General features: G+C 43.2%; 1 protein-coding gene across 4 annotated transcripts in view; it reads left to right on the top strand.

Annotated features, from left to right (window-relative positions):
* LOC145346527 (zinc finger protein 236) overlaps positions 1-15,552 on the top strand; it is a 122,615-nt gene that overhangs the window by 55,563 nt on the left and 51,500 nt on the right. For all 4 annotated transcript variants that reach the window (XM_080193906.1, XM_080193905.1, XM_080193907.1 and 1 more), the window contains exons 12-14: positions 4,381-4,534; positions 6,769-7,029; positions 9,049-9,317. In XM_080193906.1, the coding sequence (XP_080050032.1) occupies positions 4,381-4,534; positions 6,769-7,029; positions 9,049-9,317 (684 nt within the window). The remainder of the gene's footprint in view (positions 1-4,380; positions 4,535-6,768; positions 7,030-9,048; positions 9,318-15,552) is intronic.

Raw genomic sequence — 15,552 nt, 5'->3', positions numbered from 1 at the left:
AAAGGCTAGGAATGAATAAATTGCAAAAAGTTGGTTTGCAGGTGCAGCAGGTAATTAAGAAGGCAAATGGAATTTTATCTGTCATTGCTAGAGGGATGGAGTTTAAAAACAGGGAGGTCATGTTGCAGATGTATAAGGTGCTGGTGAGGCCACACCTGGAGTACTGTGTACAGTGTTGGTCTCTTTACTTGAGAAAGAACATGAGAAATAGGAGCGGGAGTAGGCCATCTAGCCCTTCGAGCCTGCCCCGCCATTCAATAAGATCATGGCTGATCTGAAGTGGATCAGTTCCACTTTCCTGCTTTCTTCCCATAACCCTTAATTCCCCTGTCTATCAAAAACCTATCTACCCGTGACTTAAATATATTTAGCGAGGTAGCCTCCACCACTTCAACGGGCAGAGAATTCCAGAGATTCACCACCCTTTGAGTGAAGAAGTTCCTCCTCAACTCTGATCTAAACTGCCCCACCCCCCCCTTATCTTGAGGCTGTGCCCTCTAGTCCTGCTATACTTTCTAAACGGGAAGAATCTCTCTACCTCTACCCTATCCATCCCTTTCATAATCTTGTACGTCTCTATAAGGTTCCCCCCTCATCCTTCTAAACTCCAACGAGTACAGACCCAGTCTATTTAGTCTCTCTTCGTAGTCCAACCCCCTCAACTCCAGTATCAGCCTAGTGAACCTCCTCTGCACTCCCTCCAAGGCCAAAATATCCTTGCCCAAGTGCGGTGACCAAAACTGCACCCAGTACTCCAGCTGCGGCCTCACCAGTGCACTGTACAGTTGCAGCAAAACCTCCCTGCTTTTATATTCTATCCCCCTCGCTATAAAGGCCAGCATTCCATTTGCCTTCTTGATCACCTGTTGCACCTGCAGACTGGGTTTTTGCGACATGCACAAGGACCCCCCAGGTCCCTCTGCACCGTAGCATGCTGCAGCTTTTTGCCCTTTAAACAGTAATCGTAATAGTAAATAGTAAAAGGAAATACTGACACTGGAGGGGTGCAGAGGAGATTTGTTGGGTTGATTCCGGAGTTGAGAAGGTTGGCATATGAAGGGAGACGGAGTAGACTGGGGCTATATTCGCTGGAATTTAGAAGAATGAAGGGGGATTTTATAGAAACATGTAAAATTATGAAGAGAATGGTTAAGGTAGAAGCAGGGATGTTTCTTCCACTGGTGGGTGAAACCAGAACTAGGGGGCATAGTTTCAAAATAAGGGGGAGCAGATTTAGGACTGAGTTGAGGAAGAACTTCTTCACCCAAAAGGTTGTGAATCTGTGGAATTTGCTGCCCAGTGAAGCAGTTGAGGCTCCTTTGTAAATGTTTTTAAGGCAAAAATAGATTTTTGAACAGTAAAGGAATTAAGGATTATGGTGAGTGGGTGGATAAGTGGAGCTGAGTCCACGAAAAAAATCAGCCATGATCTTGTTAAATGACGGAGCAGACTCGAGGGATCGGATGGCCTACTGCTAGATCTTATGTATTATGAATTGGCAAGTAACTCTCCTCCTGATTCTCCAAAGCTTGTCCATCATCTACAAGGCATAAATGAGGACTGTGATGGAATACCCTCCACTTGCCTGGATGAGTGCAGCTTCAACAACACTTCTAGAAACTCGACACCATCCAGAAGAAAGCAGACTGCTTGATTATCACCCCTTCCACAAGCATTCACTCTCTCAACCATCGACAAACATTAACTGTAGTGTGTACCATCTACAAGAAGCACTGCAGGAATTCGTCAAGGCCCCTCAGGCAGCACTTTACAAATCCATGACCGCTACCATCTAGAGGGACAAGGGCAGCAGATACCTGGGAACACCGCCATCTCAAAGGCACTCACCATCCTGACTTGGAAATCTTTCGCAATCTTAGAACTCCCTACCTAACAGCACCTACTGCTGGGTTCAAGAAGGCAGCTCACTGCCATCTTCACAAGGGCAATTAGGGATGGGCAATAAATGACTAGCCAGTGACACCCCCATCCCATAAATTAACTTAAAAAAAGCTCACCAGGTGAGATATATGATGAATCCATCAATTTAAAAGAAAAAACAAGTTTAGATTTTTAAAGGTAACAAGTTTTTTTAATGTATGCAGATCTACCTCGTGGTTTTTTTGAATGGCTTGAAACTAATTGATGTCTGCTCATATTTTCTTTTCCACAAATGATATCTTTGCTACACAGACCAACCTAAACAGGCTATCCTGTAAGAGTGAGCCAATAATGCCAAGGGGTTCAAAATAATAGACATGTATTTGCTTGAGAGTAGCCCAGAAGTTGGATCCTGTACACCTGAATCAAGTATACAATGTCTAAAATACATTGTCAGTAACAACAATTAGACATAGATTGATTTTGTTTGGAATCTTTTAATGTACACCATGCATTGTGGTGAACATTATAATGATGACTGATGCACACAATAAAATGTGGTATCATAATGATCACCGTGAAATGAGGTGAGTGGAACAACAGTCGTAACCACTTGGCTGCAATTTGTGTAAATGCTTTGATACTTAACCTGACTATGCTAATTTTGCTAATCAGATTTGCTGACTCGATAATTTTTTTTGCACACTGATCCAAGAATTATTGGTCCTCCTGGATAGGTGTAAAGAGCTGGATTTAATGGTGGCAAAGTGTGGATCTTGCCTGCTGGTTTGAAGAGCCCCCATGCTGCCTCTCTGCGAAGACTCTGTACATTAAGTGCCTGTCAGACACTTGATTGAGCCTGATCAACTTTCCTGAGGGGAGGGTGGGGGAAGGGTACCATTAAACCGGAAGTAAGCAGTTCTCTTGTTTTTAGCTTTTTCCAATGCTAATATCAAAACAATTAATGTACCGTTGCTATTTTCAGATGTCAGTTGACCTGGTATGTGCGTTTCTGACACTTCTGGATTTTAATTTGGGGACAACTCAGAATATCAGTTAACAGCACCAAATTTAAAATTACTTCTGAGCAGCTCATGCTGGGAACAGAAGTATCACAAAATGGGGCACTCAGTTTGGAAGTCGGTATTTTACACCTGTACAAAGATGCTAATACTTATAAATATATACTTCTATTAATAGATTTATTAAGCAGACACATTTTTCATAGAATCCTGAAGGTGTAGAAGGGAGCCATTCGGCCCATCGAGCCTGTACCAACAACATCTCACTCCTGCCCTAACCCCATAACCCCACACATTTACCCTGCTAATCCCCCTGACACTAAGGGCAATTTAGCATGGCGTGTACATCTTTGGACTGTGGGTGAAAACTGGAGCACCCAGGAGAAACCCATGCAGACACAGAAAGAATGTGCAAACTCCACACAGTCAGTCACCTGAGGCCAGCATTGAACTCAGGTCTCTGGTGTTGAGAGGCAGCAGTGCTAACCACTGTGCCACCATACTACTCCAATTACAGTTTAGTTATAAATTATACATCCAGTTAGAATTCAAAATTGTTTATGGTAAATTTCTTCTTAATAAGGCAGAGTTGGTTAGATCCTTGTTGGGCAAGGGAATGGGAACTAGACAGGAAAGTGGTGTTGAGACCACAGTCAGATCAGACATGTGGCTCAGTGGTTAGCTCTGCTGCCTCACAGCGCCAAGGTTCAATTCCCAGCTTGAGCCATTCCTGTGCAGAGTCTGTATGTTCTACCTGTGTCTGTGTGGGTTTCCTTCGGGTGCTCCAGTTTCCTCCCACAGTCTGAAAGAGTGTTTTAAGTGCATTATCCATGCTAAATTCTCCCTCAGTGTGCTCAAACAGGCACCAGAGAGTGGCAACTAGGGATTTTCACAGTGACTTCATTGCAGTGCCAATGCAAGCCTACTTGTGACACTAATAAATAAACTTTAAGCATGATCTTACCAAATGGTGGAGCAGGCTCAAGGGGCTGAATAGTCTACGCTTGCTGCTATTTCCTGTGTTCTTATATTGGCTCTGTTGGCATTATAGTTGTTCTTACATCCCTTTTTACCCCCTGTTTTTCCTGTATTTGTCCAGTCTTATTGTCGACCTTTCTTTTATGCATTGCTGCAAATAAATTATTTTCTTCAGTGTGAAAATAGATGGCAGTTTACTTTAACAATCATCTGACCCATTGTATTGAGGGATTCATGATGCTCTGCACAACCAAAGTACATAGATAACTGAATCTTACTTCTTAACACCAGTCATATAGTGCGTTGTGTAACTTCTGTAAGTTAAAAATAAAATAGTTGAGAGCTACTTAGTGATGAGCAGTGTCAAGGTCACTGTCTGATTCATTTCCTATTAGCTTCTATTGACCACTTTGTTTTTTGACTTGAGATAACACTGACTGGTTTATAAAATATGTAAAAATGAAGTTTACTTAAAAGCTTGACTTCTTTTCCAATGTAGGTCTCATCCAGCAAACACCGCGGAATAGCCAGTTATACAGTCATTATCTGGCCAATGGCATCATGGCTGATGGACTAAGTGGGGATAGACCCTACAAATGTGCATATTGCAACAAGGGTTTTAAAAAATCTAGTCATCTTAAACAACACATCAGGTACGAATGATATGGTGAATTTATAGTTTGAGGTGTCTTGGAGTTGGTAATGGTATTGTGACAAGCTTGCCTATAGGTTCTGTACCGTTATGCACCTCACCGTAAAAATCTTTCACACATCATTACTTGGCTCCACTAAGTACTAACTACTCCACACCAATGTAACTTCTAAGTGGTTCTGCATAACTTTTAAGAGTAATTCTCAATTATTTAAAATTGAATTACCAGGACTAATTGAGGGCTAGCCACTTGTTTCAAAAAAAGGGTATTAGAACATGGAACACTACAGCACAAACAGGCCCTTCGGCCCACAAGTTGCGCTGATCACATCCATACTTACCAAGCCATAGAACTACCTGTAACTCCCAATCCCATTAAATACCATAAACTCATCCAGAAGTCTTTTAAAAGACCCCACCGAGTTCGCCTCTACCACCACCGACAGCAGCCGATTCCACTCACTCACCACCCTCTGAGTGAAAAACTTACCCCTAACATCTCCTCTGTGCTTGCTTCCCAGCACCTTAAACCTGTGTCCTCTCGTAGCGACCATTTCAGCCCTGGGAAATAGCCTCTGAGAATCCACCCTATCTATTCCTCTCAACATTTTATAAACCTCTATCAGGTCGCCTCTCAACCTTCGTCTCTCCAGAAGAGACCTAGCTCCCTCAACCTATCTTCATAAGGCATGCCTCCCAGTCCAGGCAACATCCTTGTCAATCTCCTCTGCACCCCCTCAATAGCTTCCACATCCTTCCTGTAGTGAGGCGACCAGAACTGCGCACAGTACTCCAAGTGGGGTCTGACAAGGGTCTTATAGAGTTGCAGCATTACCTCCTGACTCCTAAACTCAGTCCCTCGATTAATGAAGGCCAGTACACCATATGCCTTCTTGACCACATCCTCCACCTGCGAGACCGATTTTAAGAGTCCTGTAGACCCGGACCCCAAGATCCTTCTGCTCCTCAACACTGCTAAGATTCCTACCCTTGATATTGTACTCCTTCATCCCATTGGTCCTGCCAAAATGGACCACTACACATTTATCCACGTTGAAGTCCATCTGCCACTTCTCTGCCCAGTCTTGCATCCTATCTATGTCACGCTGCAACTTCTGACATCCCTCCAGACTATCCACAACACCACCAGCCTTCGTATCGTCGGCGAACCTACTAACCCATCCCTCCACTTCCTCGTCTAGGTCATTTATGAAAATGACAAACAGCATGGGTCCTAGAACAGATCCCTGGGGCACTCGACTGGTGACCGACCTCCATGCAGAAAAAGACCCATCCACAACCACTCTCTGCCTTCTGCAGGCAAGCCAGTTTGGGATCCACAACGCCAAAGCCCCTTGGATCCCATGCCCTCTCACCTTCTCAAGAAGTCTTGCATGGGGGACCTTATCAAACACCTTGCTGAAGTCCATGTAAACCACATCCACCGCTCTTCCTTTGTCAATGTGTTCAGTCACACTTTCAAAGAACTAGTCACACTTTCAAAGTATTCTTTTATGATAAACCCATTTCCAGCTGTATTAGTAAAACTACAGGTGATGACTCCTAAATAAATCAAACAATATTTTTTAATGCTTAAAAACTCAATCGTTCAGAAGCACCATCTGATTTCGTTGATATATGGAACAGTTTAACTTCACACGACGTTAGTAAGCTTGACCAGAGACATAAAGCATGACAAAAGCTGAAAACTAGCACAATTTGCCGCTGTACTGGCGATTCTAGAAGTACTTGGTCAACTTCTTATTGAGACTTTAGCTTCTGAGCAAAAGGAAGACACCTTTTGAAATTTAGGGAAAATGGTTATTCAACTGTAACATTTTTAACAAATGTGTTACACCTTTATTTATTGCAGATCATTCTGTCCAACTGATGCATGCTGGTCTTTGAGTTCCACATGAACTTCCTTCCAATACTCTTCCTCTAACTCTAGTCCTTTCGTTGCTTTCTCTCTTGTGTTTATCTAGCTTTTCCTTAAACATATCTATCTCATTCAACTCAACTACCTGCATGTGGTAGTGAATTCCACATTCTCACTGCTATCTGGATAAAGAAGTTTCTCCTGAGTTTCCTGTTGCATTTATTAGGGTGACTCCCTTGAATTAAGTACTTACCACTGAAGTTGAAATGGCGGGCTGGGGAATAAAAAACAGTGCAGGAGTATTCTACTGGCACAGTGGTGATGGCTGTGAGTCAATGAATTTGTTCTTGTTTCAGGTCTCATACTGGTGAAAAGCCTTTCAAATGCTCGCAGTGTGGCAGGGCCTTTGTTTCATCGGGGGTCCTTAAATCACATATCCGGACACATTCTGGCCTGAAAGCCTACAAATGTTTGATTTGTGATGGCACTTTCACTACTAATGGCAGTCTGAAGAGACACATGTCAACCCATAGCGAGGTGCGTCCTTTCATGTGCCCCTATTGTCAGAAGACTTTCAAGACTTCCATGAATTGTAAAAAGCATATGAAGACACATAGGTAAGAGGTTTTGAAGTCATTTCGAAATGCGTTCAGTTACAACCACTTCAATCCTCCTGTGTATATAGAAATCCTTTGAGCCTCGTGTCATGAATAGAATGATACAGGGAAACTTCTCGTTTGTGATTTTAAAAAAAGACGTTATTTTAAGGTGATGTGATGTGTAGAGTCCTGCTGCCATGCCCTTGGTCTTTCAGCCAAATAAACAGACTAGTTATTTGAACTAAGACTTCGTGGAGAGAGTGGGTTGTAGAAACTTAATGAGCATGGATTGAAGGGGGTCAGGTAAGTTTTCATTCTGTAAAATGTCCATCTAACAGGCCCAAGGTAAGCACGGGGTTGAAAAGTCAGGGGCAATCAGCAGTTGGGAAATTGGGAAGGGGAGTTTACACTGGGGGAACCTCGAGGAGCATTTCTGCACACCCTTGCCCCACAAAGGAAAGTTAAGAACTGTTAGGATGGCTGCTACCAACAGCCCTGTCAATCCCGCCTGCAGGTGACATTGGGGCCCTGGATTTGAATGAAACTTCTGTCTTGACAAAACAGTATTTTTAAATTGTAAGTGAGCAACAGCAGTTTGGATATATGACGTGTTTCATCTTAATGATCACCAGTATTCCCCCCCACCCATTCAATCATCCGTTTTTGTCAAACATTTCAACCACAAACCTGCCCCCTCTGTTCTCTGTGCCCCCACAATCCCTATGCATCGGTTATTCATGTGTTTGTTAACACGTTAGTATGTAATGGCAGCAGCATCCAACATTTCCAGGTCAGATATGGAACGTAGACTAAGTTTCCTTTCACACTGTCCAAATAAAGTGCTTTAACTTCATCTTCAGAAAATTGTCCTGAATTTATAGCAATTTCCAAAATCTTTTTGGATGAAGCTGCTGATTTATAGAGCACTTTTATGTTTCCCACCCATCTGTTAATTTAGCTGGAACCAGCTAACCTCAATTTACTTATACTGTTACAAAATGACAGTGAATGCATACTTTCATTCCATTAGTCTGAGCTGAACTGTGTCTTTGAGTGATCCAAAGCCATTTTGTTTTTCATTAGGAAAGATTCAGTAGTGTAAATGTGACAGCTTCAATTAAAATCACAAGGAAAGAAAGAACTTATCTTTCTGTAGCACCCTTTGTAGCTTCAAGCTTTCTCTAAGCACCTTACTGCCAATGAAGCACTTTTGTAGTGTAACTTGAGGGGGACAAAAGTAGTTGTGTTTAATTGTGGGGCATGGACAGAGTAGATAAGGAGCAGCTGTTTCCCTTAGTTGAAGAGTCAGTCATGAGGAGACATGGGTTTGAGGTTTAGGGGAGGATGTGAGGAAAATCTGTTTTGCCCGAAGGGTGATGATGGTCTGGAATGAGTGGCTTGCAAGGGTGGTAGAGGCGGGTTGCCTCATATCCTTTAAAAAGTATCTGGATGAGCACTTGGCATCTCATAACATTTAAGGCAGTGGGCCCAAATGCTAGTAAATGGTGGGAGCTCAGGTGTTCTTGTGTGTCGGTGCAGACTCGATGGACCGAAGGGCCTCTTTTGCACTGTATGATTCTAATTCTTGAAGACCAGTGATTGGTATTGATGCACAAGTAAGAATTCATACAAGTAAAGCAATTCTAATGAAGGCAAACGCAATGAATGCTTGCTTTAATTTGTCATTTAACTGTAGACAACATTGGCAAGGAAAAATTTATTTTGCGTTTCTAATTGACCTGAGAGTATTTTGAATCAGCCATGTGGTGTATAGGCCAGATTGGCTAGGGGTGCAGATTTCCTTTCCTGACAACACTTTTGTGGCTATTTTCTGGTGCCAGTCCATAATCTCTGCTGACCGAGTCCTGTATTATACAATAGCATAACCATGAGGTGGTTGCATTTTAAAAAGGCTTTTAGCTTAATTCGCACAATAAAAGAGAAATGGAAGTTTGCTTTTTCTACATGAGATCAATATCAACATCAAATTTTGTTTCATATCCTTGTGCACCTGCATAAATTTGTTTCTCTGTGCAGGTATGAACTTGCTCAGCAGATACAACAACAGCAGCAGCAACAGCAGACATCCCTGGATGATGATGGGCTGGTTGAATCTATGGAACAGCAGTCTGACTCCACCAATGGCCAGACACAAACCCAGCTTCAGCCCGAGGAACTACAACCCTCTTCGACAGTCAGCGCTGACCAACAAACCTTGCTAGGCCTGAGCCAAGAACAAGTTGTGGGATCTCAGCAAAGTGGTCTTGGCCAACAACTTGCAGACCAGCAGCTTGTCCAGGATGAAGGTAACATTAGGAAAACTCTATTAATGTATGCCCTGAACATGTTTTTAATGTTGCAACCAGCATCAAAGCGCAGAAAGTTCAGTAATGTTATTCTATTTCAGAGAAATTAAAGGAATGTCCTGAAATTCTCTGGATTTGTCCCTAACTTTGGCAGGAGATTAGTGGATTTAGACCATGGTGGAATTTTCTGGTCGCTTACCCCCACTGCTGCTGCAAGCGAGGACAGGGAATTCGGCGCTCAGTCAGATCTATGTTCACTGCAGCAGGACCAGAGAACCCCACTGGTGTGAATGGCTGTAAAATTTCGTCCCATGTCTTAGGGAGTTGTACCAGTCTCCTGTTGGCATCATGCCTGAAAATCAGGGCAAAACCTGCATAAATACAGAGGCTGTGTTCTTTGAAGTAGGGGAATAACAAATGGAGGGTGGGAGTAGAGTCCATGATGGAATAATTACAAATAGACTGAAACAAGTGGATACGATAGACAAAATGGCCTTGATCTGGACCCTCGTGTTTTTGTTTGCTGCATTGCATTGTTCCATGATATGGAAAAAGCAAAAATAATCACACCTACGTTTTTATACTAAAAAGTGTATAATACAAAATAGATATGGGGGTGATCTTATCAAAAATTTCTAAGTGCCAAATGAACGTGAAAGCGGGAGAGAAAACGGGCGAGCTCCCAGATGCAATCGTATGGCAGTTAGAAAAAAAATGAGGCAAAGTGTGATTCTCGCCGGGGGAGTGGATGGAGCCTATTCGTGCTGGGAAGCCGGCTGCTGAGTTTTGGGGCGCTATTGTGCATGCGTTCTAATCTCCCAGTGCAGCGTGTACACAACTGTCTGCTCTCAGGATATAACCCCAGCTATTTTAATCTATCCACGTAATGTTTCATGTATTGTATCAACTCATCTTCCCTTTCAGATTGTGATATCAGCTCAAATGTTTGGGTTGAAATTCATCTGCCATGTGTCCATCCATTCTATTGCTTTTTCTATCTCCTCATGGAGCGTCTTACCATCTTCCTCACTGTTTCATACATTTCGAAGTTTTGTGTCCTCTACAGATTTTGAAATTGTGATTTGCACGTCATGTTCAATTCATTGGTAGATATCGAAACAGCACTACTCCCACTATTGACCCTGGGGAAACAACACTGTATATCTCCCTGCAGCCTAAAAAAACATGCTTTGTTAAACTGTGTTTTCTTTCAGCCAATTTTGTATTCATACTGTTTCAGCCCTTTTACAACATGATCATTCATGCTAACAAGCCTAATATGCGTACTTTTAAAAAAAATTATTCATTTTCCGGGCCCAGCATTTATTGCCTATCTCTAATTGCACTTAATTTCAGAGGGCATTTGAGAGTTAACCACATTGCACTGTGTCTGGGGCCACATGTAGGCCAGACCGGGTAAAATGACAGATTTGCTTCCCTAAAGGGCATTAGTGAACTAGATGAGTTTTTTATGACAGTCGACAGTGGTTTCACAGTCATCATCTCCAGTTTTTTCCCCCACGTCCAAAAGACTGGATAGGGTGCATTGGCCACGCTAAATTCTCCCTCATTGTACCTGAACAGATGCCAGAGTGCAGCGACTAGGGGATTTTCATAGTAACTTCATTGCAATGTTAATGTAAGCCTACTTGTGATGCTAATAAATAAACTTTAAACTTTTATCACAATTATCAAAGAACAAAGAACAACCCAGCACGGGAAACAGGCCCTTCGGCCCAACGAGCCCGCGCCGCCGCATCACCCTACACCTATTCTACCCTGCATGTCTACGAATGGAACCCTACTCAGTCAGATTCAGGGAGGAAATAGTGTCAATTTGGTAAAAACCGATTAGCCTAAGAGCACATCTTTGGGGTGTGGGAGGAAACCGGAGCGCCCGGAGGAAACCCACGCAACCACAGGGAGAATGCGCAAACTCCCACAGACACAGGCCCAAATCCATGTGTCTGCACAGCCAGCAGTGCTAGTCACTGAGCTGTTGCGGCGCCCGTCTACCGGTCCAGGATCAAGCACACACACCGACATGAAGTACTAGGCCACTCCTGGACTTCCAAGAGCAGCCCACGCACGACCCGCCGTGTGCATGCCCCTCACTTGACACGAGGTGGACCTCCACCTGTGGAATAAAGACAAAAATATTAATCTTACAGCCTGCCCTTCCGGTGTCTCCCGAGGTTTAACCCTATTTAATAGCCCCTACCATATCCCTCCATTCTCGTTTCACTCATGTGCCTATCTAACTGCATCTTAAACGAGTCCAACGTTCCTGCCTCCACCACCCTACTCGGTAGCGCGTTCCAGACCCCCACAACTCTCTGCGTAAAGAACCTTCTTCTCACCTCCAAATTATACCTCTCCCCCCTCACCCTTAAATGATGACCTCTCGTGTTCGTACCCAGTCTAGGGAGCAGTCTCTCACTATTAACTCTATCTATTCCCTTCAGTATCTCATATACTTCTATCATGTCCCCTCTCAATCTCCGTCTTTCCAAGGAGAATAGTCCCAGTTTCTTCAATCTCTCCTCGTAACCCAGTCCCCCCATGCCAGGCAACATCCTGGTAAACCTCCTCTGCACCCTTTCCAGAGACTCCACGTCCTTCCGGTAGTAAGGTGACCAGAACTGGACGCAGTACTCCAAATGCGGTCTAACCAACGTTCTGTACAACTGAAGCATTAGACGGCAGCTTTTATACTCTATGCCCCTTCCTATAAAGGCTAACATCCCATAAGCCTTCCTAACAACCTTCTCCACTTGTGACGCAACCTTCATGGATTTGTGAACCTGCACTCCCAGGTCCCTCTGTATGTCTATACTCCTAATCGGCCTACCTTTTATCACATAGCTCCTCTCTGCATTATTCCGTCCAAAATGGATCACCTCGCATTTGTCAGGATTAAATGCCATCTGCCACCTATCTGCCCACTGCACCAACCTATCTATATCCTGTTGTATCACCTGACAATCCAGTTCCGTACCCGCCAACCCTGCCACCTTGGTGTCATCCTGTACTTGTTATTTAGTGGTACATCCTATTCCAGTCACTTTATTCATTTGACTTTTGTTAGCCTAGGCTTCAGCCATTGTAATATGAGTAGGCCTATACGTGATATGCAAAAGTCAAAATAGTCTGAAATTTACAGCACAATTGGTTTCGAGGGTTTTGGATAAAGCACACTTGAACTGTGTAAATGTCCCTGTTGCTCAAATTTGTTTTTATATCTCTTTATAATTTAAGATTTCATAATATAAGAACATAAGAAATAGGAGGAGGAGTAGGCCATCCAGCCCTTCGAGCCTGCCCCGCCATTCAATAAGATCATGGCTGATCTGTCGCTGCTCAGTTTTAAAATTAGTCTTAAAATTGTATAGGACTCTAGTGAGACCACATCTGGAGTACTGAGTGCAATTTTAAGGAAGATATGCTTGCTTTGAAGGTAATGGAGCAAAGGTTCACTTAATTGGTTCCTGGGATAAGATGGTTGACCTCACAGAATCCCTATAGTGCAGAAGGAGGCCATTTGGCCCATTGACTCTGCACCAACCATAATCACATCTAGGCCCTATTTCCTGTAACCCCACTTGTTTACTCTGCTAATCCCCCTGACACTAGGTTCAATTTAGCATGGTGAGAATAAACCGGAGCACCCAGAGGAAACCCAGGCAGACACAAATTTCAAATATTGCAAATGTAATTTAAGCTCTGATCATCATTTGGTATAGGTTTAGCAATTGCATCAGTTGTTTATCAAAGTAAAATGTAATTTGCAGCAACTGTGTGGTGTGTCCGAGCTCTAATTTAGCATAAATCCAATTCCGTAGTAACTTCTTACCCAGATGGTGGCGAGAATATGGAATTCTTTATTGTTTGGGGCAGCTGAAAAGGATATTGTGCATTCATTTCAGAGGACACTGGGTGGAAATGAGGGAGAAAGGAAAAGACGGAGTTGATAGAGTTAATTCGGAGAAGGCTCGTGGAGTACAAAAAACTGGCAAAGCCTGGATGGGCTGAATGGCCAGTTTCCTGTGCTGTAAATTCTGTGTAACAGCAAAAGTGAATTAGAGAAAAATAAGAATGGAAGCTGTTCTTGTCAACTATTCTCAGATGATTATTGTGTCATTGCTGCTTTACATATTTATCCCTTCCTGCTTCTCTCTGTATTGTTCTATGTTATTTATATATATGTACATCAAGTCCCAAAATTATCACAATTAAAAATGTCTACTTAAGTTGGCTCAAAAAGCTTTTCTCTTCCAATCAAAGCCACTAGATGGAGGTGGAGAGATTAATATTCTCCTCATCCTATTTGAGTCACGTTATACAATAGTTTATCAGAAAAGCATTGGCAGCATTCCTGTATCTTTCACAAGCCTATTGTTAACTGGCTTACCAATGAGAAAGCGTTAACTCTTAGCAAGTACTTTCGGTTCTCTTGCCTCACCTTTCTTCACCAGAAAGTGAGTGCGTTTTTTTTTCAGGTCACAGAGCTTATCGCCACTGAAGCAGTTCATCCCAGCTGGCCCATGCTGGTGCTCATGCTCCACTTTAGCTTCTTCCTCCCTACTAGAGCTCCCTCTGCCAGCGTATCCTTCCACATAGCATCATAGAATCCCTACCGTTCAAACTGGAGGCCTGTGACCAACGGTATGCCTCAGGGATCAGTGCAGGTTCCCCTGTTATTTGTCATTTATATTAACGACTTGGATGAGAATATAGGAAGCATGGTTAGTAAGTTTGCAGATGATACTAAGATTGGTAACATAGTGGGCAGTGAAGAAAGTTATCTCAAATTACAACGGGATCTTGATCAATTGGGTCGGTGGGCTGACGAATGGCTGATGGAATTTAATTTAGACAAATGCAAGGTGATACATTTTGGTAGATTGAACGAGGGCAGGACTTAATCAGTTAATGGTAGGGCATTGGGGAGAACAAAGAGATCTAGGGGTACGTGTTCATAGCTTCTTGACAGTGGAGTCACAAGTGGACAGAGTGGTGAAAAAGGCATTCAGCATGCTTGCTTTTATGGATCAGAACATTGAATACAGGAGTTGGAATGTCTTGTTGAAGTTGTACAAGACATTGATACGGCCACAATTGGAATACCGTGTGCAATTCTGGTCACCCTGTTATAGAAAGGGTATTATTAAACTAGAAAAAGTGCAGAAAAGATTTACTAGGATGCTACTGGGATTTGACGGATTGAGTTATAAGGAGAGGCTGGATAGACTGGGACTTTTTTCTCTGGAGTGTAGGAGGCTGAGGGATGATCTGATAAAGGTCTATAAAATAATGAGGGACACAGATCAGCTAGATAGTCAATATTTTTCCCAAAGGTAGGGGAGTCTAAAGCTAGAGGGCATAGGTTTAAGGTGAGAGGGGAGAGATACAAAAGTCTCCAGGGGGCAATTTTTTCACACAAGAGGGTGGTGTGTGTCTGGAACAAGCTGTCAGAGGTAATAGTAGAAGTGGGTACAATTTTGTCTTTTAAAAAGCATTTAGATAGTTACATGGGTACAGTGGTACAGAGGGATATAGGCCAAATGTGGGCAATTGGGATTAACTTACAGGTTTCAAAAAGAAAGGGAGGCATGGCCAAAGGGCCTGTTTCCATGCTGTAAGCCTCTATGACTCTATGTAGAAGGAGGCCATTTGGCACATTGAGTCTGCACCAACTGCAATCTCACCCACGCCCTGTCCCCATTAACCTCATGCATTTACCCTGCTAGTCCCCCTGGCACTAAGGGGTAATTTAATGTGGCCAATCCACCTAACATGCATATCTTTGGACTATGGGTGGAAACCGGAGCACCCGGAGGAAACCCACGCAGACATGAGAACATGCAAACTCCACGCAGACAGTGATCCAAGCCAGGAATCGAACCCGGGTCCCTGTGAGGCAGCAGTGCTAACCACCGTGCTGCCCCCCGATATTGACTCTGGTTGCGAGGTTTAGGATTGCCCTAGGATGACTGATTTTTGTTTTTGTTTGGTTTAGTTTCGTTTTTCGAGAAGAGCTTTTCATTTGTTTTCCTGGAAGATAAAGAATTCCAGATGTAACCTTGAATCTGTCTCACCTCTGGGCAGCAGCAGTGGTGTTCAAAGGGGCTGTGTCAACACACCATCAAAATGTTAAGCTATTATCAAGCAAATTAATTTAGGTAGTGAGAAACTGTCTAAGTTCCAGTAGAAGGATTTTCACAGTAACTGCATT

The sequence above is a fragment of the Carcharhinus amblyrhynchos genome, chromosome 8 (assembly GCF_965287045.1).
Source record: "Carcharhinus amblyrhynchos chromosome 8, sCarAmb.v2.hapA, whole genome shotgun sequence".
Lineage (NCBI taxonomy): Eukaryota > Metazoa > Chordata > Chondrichthyes > Carcharhiniformes > Carcharhinidae > Carcharhinus > Carcharhinus amblyrhynchos.
The sequence above is the reverse complement of the archived record's forward strand: the minus strand, read 5'-3'. Positions and strand labels throughout refer to the sequence as shown.